General features: G+C 37.2%; 1 protein-coding gene across 5 annotated transcripts in view; it reads right to left on the bottom strand.

Annotated features, from left to right (window-relative positions):
• Positions 1-325: 325 nt before the first annotated feature.
• Nbeal1 (neurobeachin like 1) overlaps positions 326-14354 on the bottom strand; it is a 154582-nt gene continuing 140553 nt past the window's right edge. For all 5 annotated transcript variants that reach the window (XM_052749579.1, XM_052749582.1, XM_052749583.1 and 2 more), the window contains 5 exons: positions 13564-13680; positions 12853-13014; positions 11847-11995; positions 10358-10493; positions 326-8889 (listed from right to left, as the gene is read on the bottom strand). In XM_052749579.1, coding sequence (XP_052605539.1) covers positions 8788-8889; positions 10358-10493; positions 11847-11995; positions 12853-13014; positions 13564-13680 — 666 coding nt within the window. In that variant the 3' untranslated portion in view covers positions 326-8787. The remainder of the gene's footprint in view (positions 8890-10357; positions 10494-11846; positions 11996-12852; positions 13015-13563; positions 13681-14354) is intronic.

Here is a 14354-nt window from a genome sequence, read left to right as displayed (position 1 = left end):
AAAGTATTTTTACTATGAAAGTGAAACTTTAAAAAAACTGTATCCATTATCTGGTTAACAAAACATGAAAATTTAGGATGACTGCTTATTGAGAAAATACTGGGACAATGTTTTTGGGATGATTTAAAATCAAAGTCTTTGTGAATAACAGAGCCTGATGAAATAACATTAATACTCACCTTGTGCAGATCACAGGAGATTCCCTTCTGAGAAACAAATAGTTGCTGGTTTTCTGTTTACTAATTACTGCGTTCAGTTCTTTATCTACTCAAAGAACTGAGCAGGCACCGCAAATTCTGGTCACACTCCATGAACCGCAACCAAATGACGAAAGTAATACCATCTTTTTATTTGATTCAAACCCACTGTCATATACAAAGCTAATTTATTATGTACAAAATAAATGTACATTCTTAAAAACATTAGAATATAAATTTCCAATGGACTAACAAAGTGCGGAACTTTCAACTGTTTTTGATCATACTATACAGAAACAAATCAAACATTAACTCATATACATTCACCGAAGTTCTTAAAAATATTTATATGACAAAACAAATACATCTTGTATATTTAAATTCAGAATGAAAGCAGAATCAATTGCACCAAACAGTAATTTTGTTATCAGAATGCTAATTAAAGTTATTTACATCCTTATAAAGTCTAAAATTTGCTTTGCTCAACTTTGAACCCCTTTGAACAAAAACTCAATGAGTCACAGTTTACAAATCAATAATTCAACATAAAGAGGCTTATTATTACTTTTTGTTCATTCAACCAATTCCAGTGGAGAAAAAGAAAGGGGACATTTTAAGATAAATACACGACTCCTTAAATAGTAACTAGCAGCACAATTTCTAAGGTTTTGCGGTAGGGGACAGACACACACATACACAGAGACTGACTTCATTCTATAGCCTAGGGTAGGCCACAAACTTGAGGCAATACTCCTGCATCAGGATTACAGATGTACCAGTATACTCAGCTACTAAGTACTTTGTTTTTAAACAAGTCATTTTGAATATTCAGCTAACTCTTCTGAACTAGTGTATATTCACATATCAAGAAACTGTCACCTTGTTAAATCTGAAATGCTTCTAATTAATCTGAGTCCCAGAAAAACTGTCAAACTCATCAAATGTTTGTTAATTTTGTCTTAATTTAACAATGAATTTGATAGAAAATGGCTATCCAGAGATCTGAGTGCTTTTTGATATTTTTTTTTCCCTCCAACTGTACAAAAGCAAACTGATGGAGAAAGGGAAGTTCATCCTGTAAAAGAATCTGGCAGAAAGTCATGCAGCTTCCTAAAAAGTTTTCTATGTAAAGCTGACTTTAAGTAGCAGTAACTACATATAAAAAGCTTGTGGTGATGTTTATGAAGCACAGTCTATGAGAAGTAAAAGGCAGAATAGGAGAAAAAGTGTCCAAAATGTAAAAGGCCTTTAGCAATATGAGTCATTGTAAGCTGGCGGTAGTAGTTCACGCCTTTAATCCCAGCACTCTGGAGGTAAAGACAGGTGGATCTCTGTGAGTTCAAGGCCAGCCTGGTCTACAGAGCATGTTCCAGGACAGCCAGAGCTACATAGAGAAACCCTGTCTTAAAAAAAAAAAAAAAGCGCCGGGCGGTGGTGGCGCACGCCTTTAATCCCAGCACTCGGGAGGCAGAGCCAGGCGGATCTCTGTGAGTTCGAGGCCAGTCTGGGCTACCAAGTGAGTTCCAGGAAAGGCGCAAAGCTACACAGAGAAACCCTGTCTCGAAAAACCAAAAAAAAAAAAAAAAAAAAAAAAAAAAAAAAAAAAGCCACTGTAACATACCATAATTTTGGAAAGAGTATAAAACTATATGCAAGTCATTAGGGATTACCTAACAAAACATTTAAACTTCTAAAAATTCTTTAGTTCCAATATAATACGAGTTTAAGCTATTTTCAATTAAATTAAACTACTGATATCTCCCTGCCAGAATTACTTCTGAGGAGCAAAATAATTATGTATATTTTTGAAAATCTCAGGACTTGGGAGGCAGAGGCAGATGGATCTGAGTTTGAGACCAACCTAGTTGACATAGGTACTTCCAGGCCAGCCAAGACTACATAGTGAGAATCTGTCCCAAAAACAAAAACAAGAAAAAAAAAAAAAAGGAACATGAAAGCCTAATTCTCAACTTGACTACACTATCAGAGAGCCTGTAATTTTAATATAAGGTCAACAGAATATTATTATTTAAATAAAATCTTAATTGGAATAAGACTTCTTTTTTTTGTTTGTTTTTGTTTTCTGAGACAAGGATCCTCTATATAACAGTCCTGGCTGTCCTGGAACTCGCTCTGTAGACTAGGCTGGCCTCGAATTCACTGAGATCTGCCTGTCTCTGAGTCGCCACCACTGCCTGGCAAGACTTCTTTTAAAAAGTTTGTATTTCAATCTCAGCTAAATCCTCGCTGTTCTCAGTCTCATGTTACATTGCTAATTTACCACAGCACTATAAAGCAGTGACTCACGTTGTAACTATTCCATGAAAGTTACTAGGAAGCCATTATGAAGGAAACACACAGCAGCAGCACTTCTTTAACAGTCAACTTTGAAACATTAATGAAAATTGTTTACTCATTTTTGAAATGGAAGTCTTACTACATTGTCCAGGCTGATCCTGAACTTCCCGGCCCAGGTGATCTGTCCATCTCAGTCTCCCGAGTAACTGGAACCATGTGCATGTACCACTTTGCCTAATTTCTCAAATGATGAAATTTGGCTATTGTTATGCTAATATATGCAAGATATGTATTTTCAAGGTTAACATGAAAACTGTATCATAGAGAAAAGAATATTGAATCTGTGACTTTCATCTTGCTTTATACATTATGGAAAGATACATACCACTGAATTTGTGTCTTTTTATTTGACACTAAAAGAATTATCTTCATGTATCCAAATCTTGCAGTGTGTTTAGAATCTAATTCTGTGTGGTGTCAGTAAAGATACTAGTCTAAGAAAACCTGCCTAATGAATAACTATGATAGCCAAAAGAACTTCAGTTGATAATGTGGCCATTTTTACATGAGGTTTTTTATAATAAATAAAACCACATAATTTTTATATTATATACTTCATGGCAGCCAAAAGAGAAGAGAAGAGATATAAATCCTATATTCCAAGATAGTCACATGATTTTCAACAAATAAAAATGTATCTGCAATTTAGGTACATATTCACTTATATACATTGTATGTACATACATAAAATTTTTGAGACCTGGGATTAAAACCAGTGAAAAACCCAAGTAGTACCAAGGCATAGCCTATTTATTAATCCCTACAGACAAGTCTGATCTGCAACCTCAGATTAGGAGCCATGCTCTGAACTGAGGGTGCAGAGGTCAGTGGTAGAACCCTCCTCCTATGTGTGAGGTCCTATGCTGTCCCAGTGCTGGGGTAAAGAAGCCTACCCAGAACCCCAAACCCAGGGCTTCACATGAAAGCATTCCATCACTAAGATACATCCCTAGCCCAAGTCTAAAAACCTATGAAAAGATAAAGAATATCCTATACAGAGGCATACCTGCACACATCATCAAAAGTATTTAGGAGAATTTACCCAATGCTTTCATAGTGGGAGAACTCTACTCATTACAACTGCTGTGGATGTCTTTCTGTGTGCTGTGAATATGTGTTGCTCTGATTGGTTGATAAATAAAGCTGTTTGGCCTATGCAAGGCAGCTTAGAGGCAGGCAGGAAGTCAAAACAGACAGGAAGAGAAAGGAGAGGCAAAGAGATACTGCCAGCTGCCACCACAAGAAGCAAGATGTAAAGACACCGATAAGCCATGAGCCACATGGCAAAGTATAGATTTATAGATATAGATATAAGAGCTAGCTAGCAAGAAGCCTGCCATGGCCATAGTTTAAAAATAATAAAAGTCTCTGTGTGTTTACTTGGGTCTGAACGGTTGCAGGTCCAGGCAAGACAAAGGAATTTTATAAGTGGCTGTAGACCTTGGTGCCGGCAAGCACAAGAAAACTTTCAGCTACATACAACTTTAATGCTACAAGATATCTGATTCTGTTGTTCTTTTAGCACTGATTACTAATGTTTTTTATTCTTGCCTAACATGCACAAGGCCCTGAGCTCAATCCCCAACACTGGAAAAAAATTTAATCTTTATCAGTGTGGGAAATATTGACTGATAGGCATTAGGAACTACTATTAGCAAATAGACAATGTTATTGGAGTAAATGTTAATTATGATTTTCAAATATGAAAGGTCTAAAGAGAGTTCATGGTAAGATTAATGAACTTTTCAATAATGAAAAGGAAATACAGTGGCTCTGTCCACATGAAACAAAGACAATAAACATACTGGGCTGGGGTTGGAGATAACCACTGGCATAGGAAATGCTTTGTTTAAATTATGTAAGTAATATGTGAATATGTAAATAATATTAAAGGCTGATAACACTGTATTGTTGTCTAATGCCACCAGGAAAAGCACTCTGAGGAAATTCTTCAGAACAATGTCTATATGGGATCATCTCAAACAAACCCAATTCTACATACATGATACACACACACACACACACACACACACACACACACACACACACTAGGAAAAGTACTGAGAATGAGTACATGCTGCCAATGGTAAAGATGTTTAGAATGCTCAGTTATTGGGAAACAATAGTTTGATAGAGATAGAACACTTACATCAAGGTTTGGGTCTAGATGACAAATGAAAATAACAAGTAAAAATAATACATTTCGTCTTGTACATACCACTCAAACACAGCAAAGATGGGGTTAAGAAAATGGGTTTAGCAATGTGAGAAGTGAGAACACCTTTAGACACACACATCCCAGACACATGGTATTATGCATTTAAAACCTTGTTCATACTCAATTCAGTAAAAGGACTCACATGGTTTTGTTTCTTTGTTTTTTTTGGTTTTTCAAGATAGGGTTTCTTTGTGTAACAGCTCTGGCTGTCCTGGAACTAGCTCTGTAGACCAGGCTGGCCTACTCACATGTTTTTATTGGAAAGGAGGCAAAGATGATGCTATTTATTTTACAAACAAATATTTTAAAGGAACTAACCTCTTAAAATTCAATGAAAAGCTTTCCTTAGAGATATCTTTAGTAAAAATAATGTTGTACTTACAGACAAATGCCATGCCTCTATCACCACTAAACAAAAATTGACACTCAATTTCACTTTCTTAGCATGTTTGAAAAGGAATATAAAGAAGACGAATTAAGAGTCAGTTTTCACGTCTAAATTCTAATTCTGTGGGCATGCTTACTCCTTTGGGAGAATACAGCATTTCAGTGTCAGCTCTGTGAAGAATAACCCACACACATCACAAGGAAAGAGACCAGCTCTGACTGCAGACACTCTTCTCCCACAGCGGGATGCACTGTGACTTAAGGAAAGTGATAGAAACTTCCTTGACAGGCAACACTGGCTACAAAGACTTAATGCTCATCTTTATTTCTGCAGTTCCCTGACTTCCTGTTCTTCAACTTTACCTAAGTAATAACAGAATACTGACTGGGGGGAGTTATATATTACATTGTTTTATTCTCTTGATTACATATAGTGATTGTATACATATGTACACACATAAACACATGCACCATCACCACCAGCAACATCAGCAAAATAACTTCTGACCTCACTTTCCAAAGTTAAGAACATTATCTTAGTATAAATCTCTCATTACCAGGATGCTGAGATTTTAATATTCATGGTCACCACTTTCAAGAAACAAAAGCAGATGAAAAGTTCTGAAAAGATGAATTGACACCAACAGTAGCCAACTTGAGATTTTTATACTCATTAACTAAAATATCCAGCTATCAATCCATTCTAATAATTTCTTCCACTATACACTATAGAAATCTCTATGGATAACATCTACACTCCACTCTGTAAAAGTTTATCTTCCCAGTGACATTATCTAGCGACTTTTAATTTCATGGATCTACTGTTTACATGAGGAATATACTACCAGATAATAGTTCCACTAGATTTGCTTATTTTAATTAACACAAAAGTTCATTCTTGGCTGGGTGGTGGTGGTGCACACTTTTAATCTCAGCACTCAGGAGGCAGAGTGAGGCAGATCTCTGAGTTCGAGGCCAGCCTGGTCTACAGAGTGAGTTCCTGGACAGCCAGAGCTATACAGAGAAACCTGTCTTGAAAAACAAACAAAAAACAACAAAACAAAACAAAAAGTTCATTCTTCAAGAATATTCTAAATCTGAAAACAATTATCAGGAATAAGTCTCCTTTTAACATCTAACACTTGTCTGGGCCAGACCTCTATGAAACTGAATAAAGCTTCATATTTATGTTATAAAAGAAATAATGCTTGTTCAGTTTCCCACTAAAAAGTAGCACAGTCAAACACCATATATTTAGGATTGCTTTTCTAAGATTATCAAAGTTTTTGTGATTCTTAAATAAATAAAATAATCTCTAAATCCAGTATTAAGTGGTTTCAAAAACAAGGAATTTGTGGATAAACTGCCAAAAAGAAACCCTTACCAAGTCTTGATTTAGAGTCAGTTAGCATCTGTGTATTTTCTCTGCCTCTCTTGCCCATGCTAGGAAGTAAACCCAGGCTCTCGAACAATGTAGGCAAGCGTTCTACTATGCACTGAAAACGAATCACTGCCCGGCAGTGGTGTTGCACACCTTTAATCCCAGTAGAGGCAGGAGGATCTTTGTGAGTTTGAGGCCAGTCTGATCTACAGGGTGAGTTCCAGGACAGCCAAGACTACCCAGAGCAAACCTGTCTCAAAAAGCCCAAAAACCAAGAAAAAAAAAATCACCCAATCATGTTGGTTCTGACTTGAACTCCCTTAAAATGTTTATGGAGAATAGATGGCCCCGACGGCACCATGGCTGTAGCACCTGAGTGTGGGGTGGGGAAACAAAAGGAAGAGATGTTTCATATACCATAATCCTCTCTACTGACTTGTGAGACTTCCAACAAATTCTTGAAGTCTTTCAAAAAGGAAATATATTTACACAAATTCTACCTTTGTACCAGTTGATTTTAGTGTTATTTGTCTAAAACGCAGCTACTTTGTCCTGAATCAGATAATTTTAACTGATTAAACAGAAAGTGATTTTGCAGTGTTTTACTAATCCTGACCCACAAGAAATCAAAATATTGGAAAATTTTCCTAAACATAATCTTTTACATCTAAATTTTTTAAAACTTATTTATGGGAGTATAGAGAAAAAAGACCACTGGATACTGTGGTCAACAGGAGAAAGAAAAATGGAAAATCAAAATTTCTTCAGGATTCAACTGAAAAGACAGTTAGGTATAAGGAAATGTCTGAGCAGCAGAATAGAAAAGAATGTAATTCTGAAAGGCTACCATTGTAAAGTCATTTGTTGTTGCCCATAGATCAATTTAAGGAAGCCATGCAATAGTCTTTCCTGAAAATAGCCTCAACATACAAATTTCTGTACAACTTCAGAGATTCACAAATCCTCCCAAAGCCTGTGGAATCTCAGATTACCAATACTGGTAACTGTAAAACTTCTCTGACCTAACTCAGAAGTCAATTTTGCAAAAACAAATAACAATTACTTAGAATTCCAAATTAAATCAGTCAGCTTTTTTACTTCAAACATTAATATAAAGCACTATTTAACAATATCTAACACAATGGCTCTCATCCTGACGAGGGTCTATGATAAGCAGTAGACAGTTTACTATACCTACATCACTACTCTGGATCATGAAGTCCCACCCCATCTTTCAGGACCTTTAGAACATTACCGACAACTCATGATCGTCAGGGTAAAAGTGATTAACTACAAAGAGAGCACAGTTTTTGCGTAACAAAGACAAATTTACAAAATAGCGAATTTCACAGATGTCAACTGTGCTGCAGATGTTACTCAAAGGACTGGCTGGCCACAGCCACAATTAGCATTTTTGCTTAAATAAACTATTAATGAAATACACTTGTAAAAATTATCTCTAGTTTTTTTTTCCTGTTCAATTTCTGTTACTTAAGGATAATAATGCAATTAAATATTTTTATTAGTAATATATTAAATAGTAGGGGTAGGGAAATAAACTAATGTATTATTTCAATATTTATATTTAATCCAATTGTGCAGACTTGCAACTTTTGAAAACTCAATTGTACAACAAATGCCCAAAAGGTTATGTCTTTAACACCATGGCAAGTAAACAGTAAAATGATTATCTAAAGAATACATGAAAAGCCACATCTCTCAACTCTCCATTATCTATACTACTTTATTGGAAATGTCTTAAATTTTGCTACTTAGATTAAGGGAATTCAATCTAAATATATAATATTAGAAGTCTGTTTTTAAAAATGGATTGAATGATTTAGGAATGGGTTACCAAATGGAATCAAATACATTTTCTCAATTCAATTTTACTACTGCTTAACAAAACTTGATTCATTGTTGATGAAACTTTTAAAACAGCTTTCGTACAATCTACAACTTTATTTTTATGCTGTATTTATTGAATTTTTGGGATAAGCCTTGCTATGTAGCCCAGGCTGTCCTTGAACTTAAGATCCACCTGCCTCAGCCTCTCAAATGTTAGCATTACAGGCATGTGCCATAAAGTCCAGCTCCACCTACACCTTCACAGGTATCAAACTGTGGTGATCCTTAATTATTTTTGGATAAAACACTTCAGACTTTCAGAGAGTAGAGAGATGTAGCTAAAGTTACAAAGCAGTACATGAAGCTCCGGCCTCCATCACACAAGGTGGAAATAACAATCACTTCAGATCTTGAGTATTATATTCGGTTTCTCCAGCTGAAATCTGGCTGAGCCGCTTGCTAGATCCCCACAGTTTTCGAGAAAGCTGACCCGAACGCATCTGTTCAAGGTAATACAGAGAAATGAATAGATGTTGAGGAAAAACTAGGATACATAAAATCAATATATATGACACTGAGTTTGTAAAGTGCAGAACAGGTTTTGGTAGCAAAATCACTAACATGTTAAAAGATCCTTAATTAATAACGAAAGCCACTTATTTACTGCAGTACAAGAGACTGAACTCAAGGCCTCCTCTTGTTAGGCAAAGACTCGAGCACGGAGCTATATCCAAGCCATCTTCGCACTTTCTGACATAAAGTCTCACTGGTTGCTGGGCCTGACCCTGAGCTCACCCTGTAGGCACGCAGACCTTTAACTTGTGATTCTTCGGCCTTAGCCTCCCAACTAGCAGGGATTACAGGTGTGTACTCAAAGAGTAAAGTGTGAGCAGAATTTTATGTAATTATCACACTAGCAGGAGAAAGATGGGTGCAATTCAGGAAAATAAAATTAAACTCAATGTTGAATGGAAACATGTTTAAATGTTTTCACTCTCTTTTTAAATATTTATTTTATGTAAATGAGTATCTTGCCTGCATGTGCACCACATGCATGTCTGGTGCCTGTGACGGTCAGAAGGGGTGTGGGTTTCCTTAGAGCTGGAGTGACAGATGGTTGTGAGGTGCTATGAGTGCTTGAAACTGAGCCCCTGCTTCCCGCAGAGCAGCAATGCTGGGCTGCTGTGTCATCTCTCCAGCCTTTTCCTGGGGTTGTTTTCAGAGTGACCCTGCTATACAGGCCTGGCTTGCCTAGAACTTACTATGTAGACCAGTCTGGCCCCCAAATTGTGGTGATTCTCCTGCATGTCTCCCAAGCACTGGGATTACCAGTATGCACTACCACATCCAACTAACTTCTTCTCTTGAAGAAACACCTACAGATACCATATTACATTTCTCAGAAAAAGCTAAGAGTGTCTAAAAAAACATGCAATGACTAATTTAATTCTATAGTAAGTTTTCTGGGAGAAGCACTAAGTTACCTGGAGTACAGCCATTAGGTTTTCTGAGGAACAAATCTATGAAAGACTATTAACCAAGAAAATTTATTACTATAATAAACTCACTAAGAATAAGGATGTGGATACAAGATATTTGTAGTTCTAGATAAAAAACGATGCCTTTATATAGTCATGCTTGGTATTTATTAAATCAAATTAGTCTTACTGTTAGAACCTGTATTTTATTTTCTATAAGAGCTTTTATGCCTCAAATCTGCACAGTACTCTTGAGTCTTGATTTGGAGTAAAATAATCTTCTTATTCACACAGTGATACCAATACACAATCATGCTTTCAATTTTATCATAGTATGAACAATACTGATTAACAACTTTATACTTTAGCTCTTCCTGAAAAGTCAAAATTATGTTTCAGTCTATCCATAATGGAGACTTCTGAATCAGCTAGAATAAAGGACCAAAGGAGCCCACAATAGTAAGGAGGAATCCATGATGCTGAATTTTACCTCGGCTGGCTTGCCAACACCGACTACAATCAATTTGCCATCTTCTAAGCCTACAAGAATGTGGCTGTACTCTTTGGTTACAGAAACACAGTGGATAGGTAATCGCATGGCTAATGGAGTGACGCTGAGATTCAAACTAGAAGAGATAAAAAACCAGACATAGTTATATGCATAGAGGATGGATGCACAGGTTATACACGGAAGGTAACTTCATTATCTAGTTCTGCATCCCAACTTCACAGATGTCAGATTTATAGGCATACACTACCATATCCCCAACTGTAGTTCAATTTCTCATAATTTCCCTAAGTTCATCTCCACTTCAAATCCTATTAACGCTTCAACAAGTCTCCTCTGATTATGCAGATCCTAGCAATTCTTAGTCTTCGGTATACATTACTTCCTTTTTTGTTGTTGTTTGAGATAGGGTCTTGCTATGCAGGCTAGGCTGACTTTGAACGCACAATCCTCCTGAATGTGACACCTTGACTGGCAACTTCTAAAGAGTCTTCAATCCTTCAAGGTCAATTGTTATATTTAAACACCACAATACTGAGAATATAAGCTTTCATTAAATGCTTTTATCATGTCAACTGATAAGTGAAAGGTGAGTAAAAAGACCCAAAAGAAAGTGCATGTGTGTGAATCTTTGAGGTTAATAAAACAGGTCTGTTTGTTTTGTCTGATAGTCTATTATAATAAATGCCTGTGGTTATTTAATGATTAGAAAGTAGAGAATCCAATGTATAAGTGTATATATATATGAACTAAGAGTCCACTGGTTTTTTTAATTTGCAAGTCTTCTTGTTAGAAGACTCTTAAAACGAGGATGATTTAAAAAAGGAAAGATATCATTGAATAGGTAATGAGTCCCAAATGCTGGTATTACAGGTGTATTCCAGCATGCTCAGAACACTGCTGCCTCTTTTGTGTGTGTGACTTGCAAGTGTGTGCATGCCTGGTGCCCACATGGAGTTCAGAGGACAACATCAGGTGTCTGTTCTCACCTTCCATCTTTCATGAGACAAGATCACTGTGGTAGTTTGAATGTAATTGGCCCCCATAATCTCACAGGGAGTGGCGCTACTAGGAGATGTGGCTTTCCTGGAATGGGTATGGCCTTGTTGGAGGAAATGTGTCACTGTGGGGGACGGGCTTTGAGGTTTCCTATGCTCAGGACACCACCCAGTATCTCAGTCAACTTCTTGTTGCCTGCAAGATGTAGGACTCTCAGCTACTTTTCCAGCACCATGTCTGCCAGCACACTGCCATGCTCCCCGCCATGATGATAATGGACTGAACCTCTGAAACTGTAAGCTGCTCACATTATGACTGTGCTTTGTGTGTGTGTGTGTGTGTGTGTGTGCGCGCTCTGGGAATTAGAACCCACATCTTCATATTACAGAGCAAGCACTGTCACCACTGAACCACCTTCCCAGCCCCTACTGCTACCTCTTCTTCAGACAGTTTGAACATTTTAATTTCTTACCCGTGAAGCTCTCTTACAGACAGGAACCCTTGTAAGCTGCCAGTGATAACATGTTCTCCAATTATGCACATGTCTGATATTTGCTCATTCAGGACTTGAGACCCCAGATACCTTCCATTTACAGAAAACACATGTAACATGTTCTTATCCTATAAAGAATTAGGAAACTTTAAGGATTTTGAATAAAAGCTGAGTTTTTTAAATTGTCAGTTAAAACTAACATAATTAGTAAGATTTTTGGAATAAAAACATGGCTGTATTTAAAGAAAAAGGATACAGACAATATCAGATTGACTTCGTCACATTGCCATGGAAACAACTAAGAGTTAAAATATTCTCCAGTCCAAAAATATTCCACATTCCTAAAAAAGATGCTCCTGATACTTAAAAGCTTTATTACTAAAAGGAAATGAATATATAGAGTTCAAGTTTATTTCTACACTGACTTACCCACAAAAGAACTTATGCTGGCTATCACTGCTACTTAAAGCTCATGACATTCCTCATATCAAAAATTAGGTTTTTTGCTGGGCGGTGGTGGCGTACACCTTTCATTCCAGCACCCAGGAGGCAGAGGCAGGCAGATCTCTAAGTTTGAGTCCAGCCTGGTCTACAGAGTGAGTTCCAGGACAGCCAGGGCTACACAGAGAAAACTTGTCTTGAAAAACTAAAATATATTTTTAAAAAAATGCTTTTAAATTGCTATGTACGTGGGGTTGGGGGTTTAACTTAGGGCTCCAGGCTTGCAAGGCAAGCAGTCTACCAACCAAGTTAGATCCTTAGCTATAAGATATTACGTTTGAAACCATATATAATATTAGGCCAAAAGAAATCTCTGAAATAAAATAAAATAAAATATGAGGACGAGACTGTAGCAGAAGTTTATCTAACAGTGAGAAAGAACAATTACACCACAGGAATTTCCTTACTCAAGCTGTCTCTGCAGTGGCGGGGAGAGGGAGACATGAGTGATGGCCTGCACCTACTGCAAAGAAGTGCTACATACCTTGAGGGAGGACTTTTCTTCCAAGCTGGAATAGATGACAATGTGTCCTTCCCAAGATATGGCCAAACCGGGAATGGTCAGGAACAGAGAACTCTCACAGGGTGGTCGTAACGTCCTCATGTACTGACCTTTCTGAATGGTATGTATAATCACAGTGCCGTCCTACACACAGGAAATGTCAGAGAATGAAAAACACAAAACAAAAAAGAAAGGGCAAAGTGGCTGGATAAAGAAATGTGGGAAAGAAACTGAGGAACTCATTATCCCAGAAAAGACTTACATGCTTTAGGTAACACCCTAATCTTGGAATTGTAAGTTGTATTGTATCTTGTAGAGTGCCATCTTCCTTAACTAGTAAGCCAGTAAGATCCCCAAATACAACACAGCCTCTTTTACGTTTATTCTTTCTGTATTACTCTACTTTAACAATGCGTACAATAAATATTAAAAAGTTCTATTTCCGCCGGGCGGTGGTGGCGCACGCCTTTAATCCCAGCACTCGGGAGGCAGAGCCAGGCGGATCTCTGTGAGTTCGAGGCCAGCCTGGGCTACAAAGCGAGTTCCAGGAAAGGCGCAAAGCTACACAGAGAAACCCTGTCTCGAAAAAAAAAAAAAAAAAAAAAAAGTTCTATTTCCATAAACAACTTTTCAAATATAAACACTGTTACTCAATTTATAGAGAAACATTGTTTCTTCAAGGTGCAATCTTACCCTTGACCCCGACACTGCCATGTCGAGTTCAGTGCTGATGCCCACACTCAGTATCTCATCCGTGTGTCCGTAAAGGATCTGAAAAGGCTTAGACGCTAAGCCCACAGGAGAGCCTCCCTAAAATTAAAAAGAAAATAAAGGTGAGATGATGTCTTGCTGTTTGTTCCCTCTGCTCCCAAGCCTCTTGTTTTTGTTTTTTTTTGTAACCAAGTTTATACTGTATTCAAACTTCCTCTTAACAAAGTAATATGACAGGTAGTTAGAACCACTGAGTTCACTCACACTAATACTCAGCCCAAGACTTAAATGGAATGGTATCAATACTGACTTCTTAGATTAATTTTTCCAAGATATTTGCTCTTTTAACCTACAAATTTATTCTTCCTTAAATTCAAATAAACATTTTATATATATGAATACTTCTTAGAGCAGCAGTTCTCAACCTGTGGGGTCACAATCCCTTTGGGAATCTCGCATATCAGATATTACAATTCATAACAGTGGCAAAATTACAGTTATGAAGTAGCAATAATTTCATGGTTGGGGGGTCACCACAACATGAGGAACTGTATTAAAGGGTTTCAGAATTAGGTAGGTTGAGAACCACTGTCCTGGAGTCTGTACTTTAGGGAGCTCAATTATATTTATTCTGATTTGCCTTTAATTTTTATTATGTGTGTGTGTGTGTGTGTGTGTGTGTGTGTGTGTGTGTGTGTGTCTTGTGTGAATGCCTGTGGAGGTCAGAGGATGGCACTAGATTCCCTGGAGCCAGAGTTACAGGCAGCTGTGAG

Source organism: Peromyscus californicus, unplaced genomic scaffold, assembly GCF_007827085.1.
Source record: "Peromyscus californicus insignis strain IS unplaced genomic scaffold, ASM782708v3 Scaffold_21__1_contigs__length_65335640, whole genome shotgun sequence".
Lineage (NCBI taxonomy): Eukaryota > Metazoa > Chordata > Mammalia > Rodentia > Cricetidae > Peromyscus > Peromyscus californicus.
This window is presented reverse-complemented; position numbering and strand designations above follow the sequence as displayed.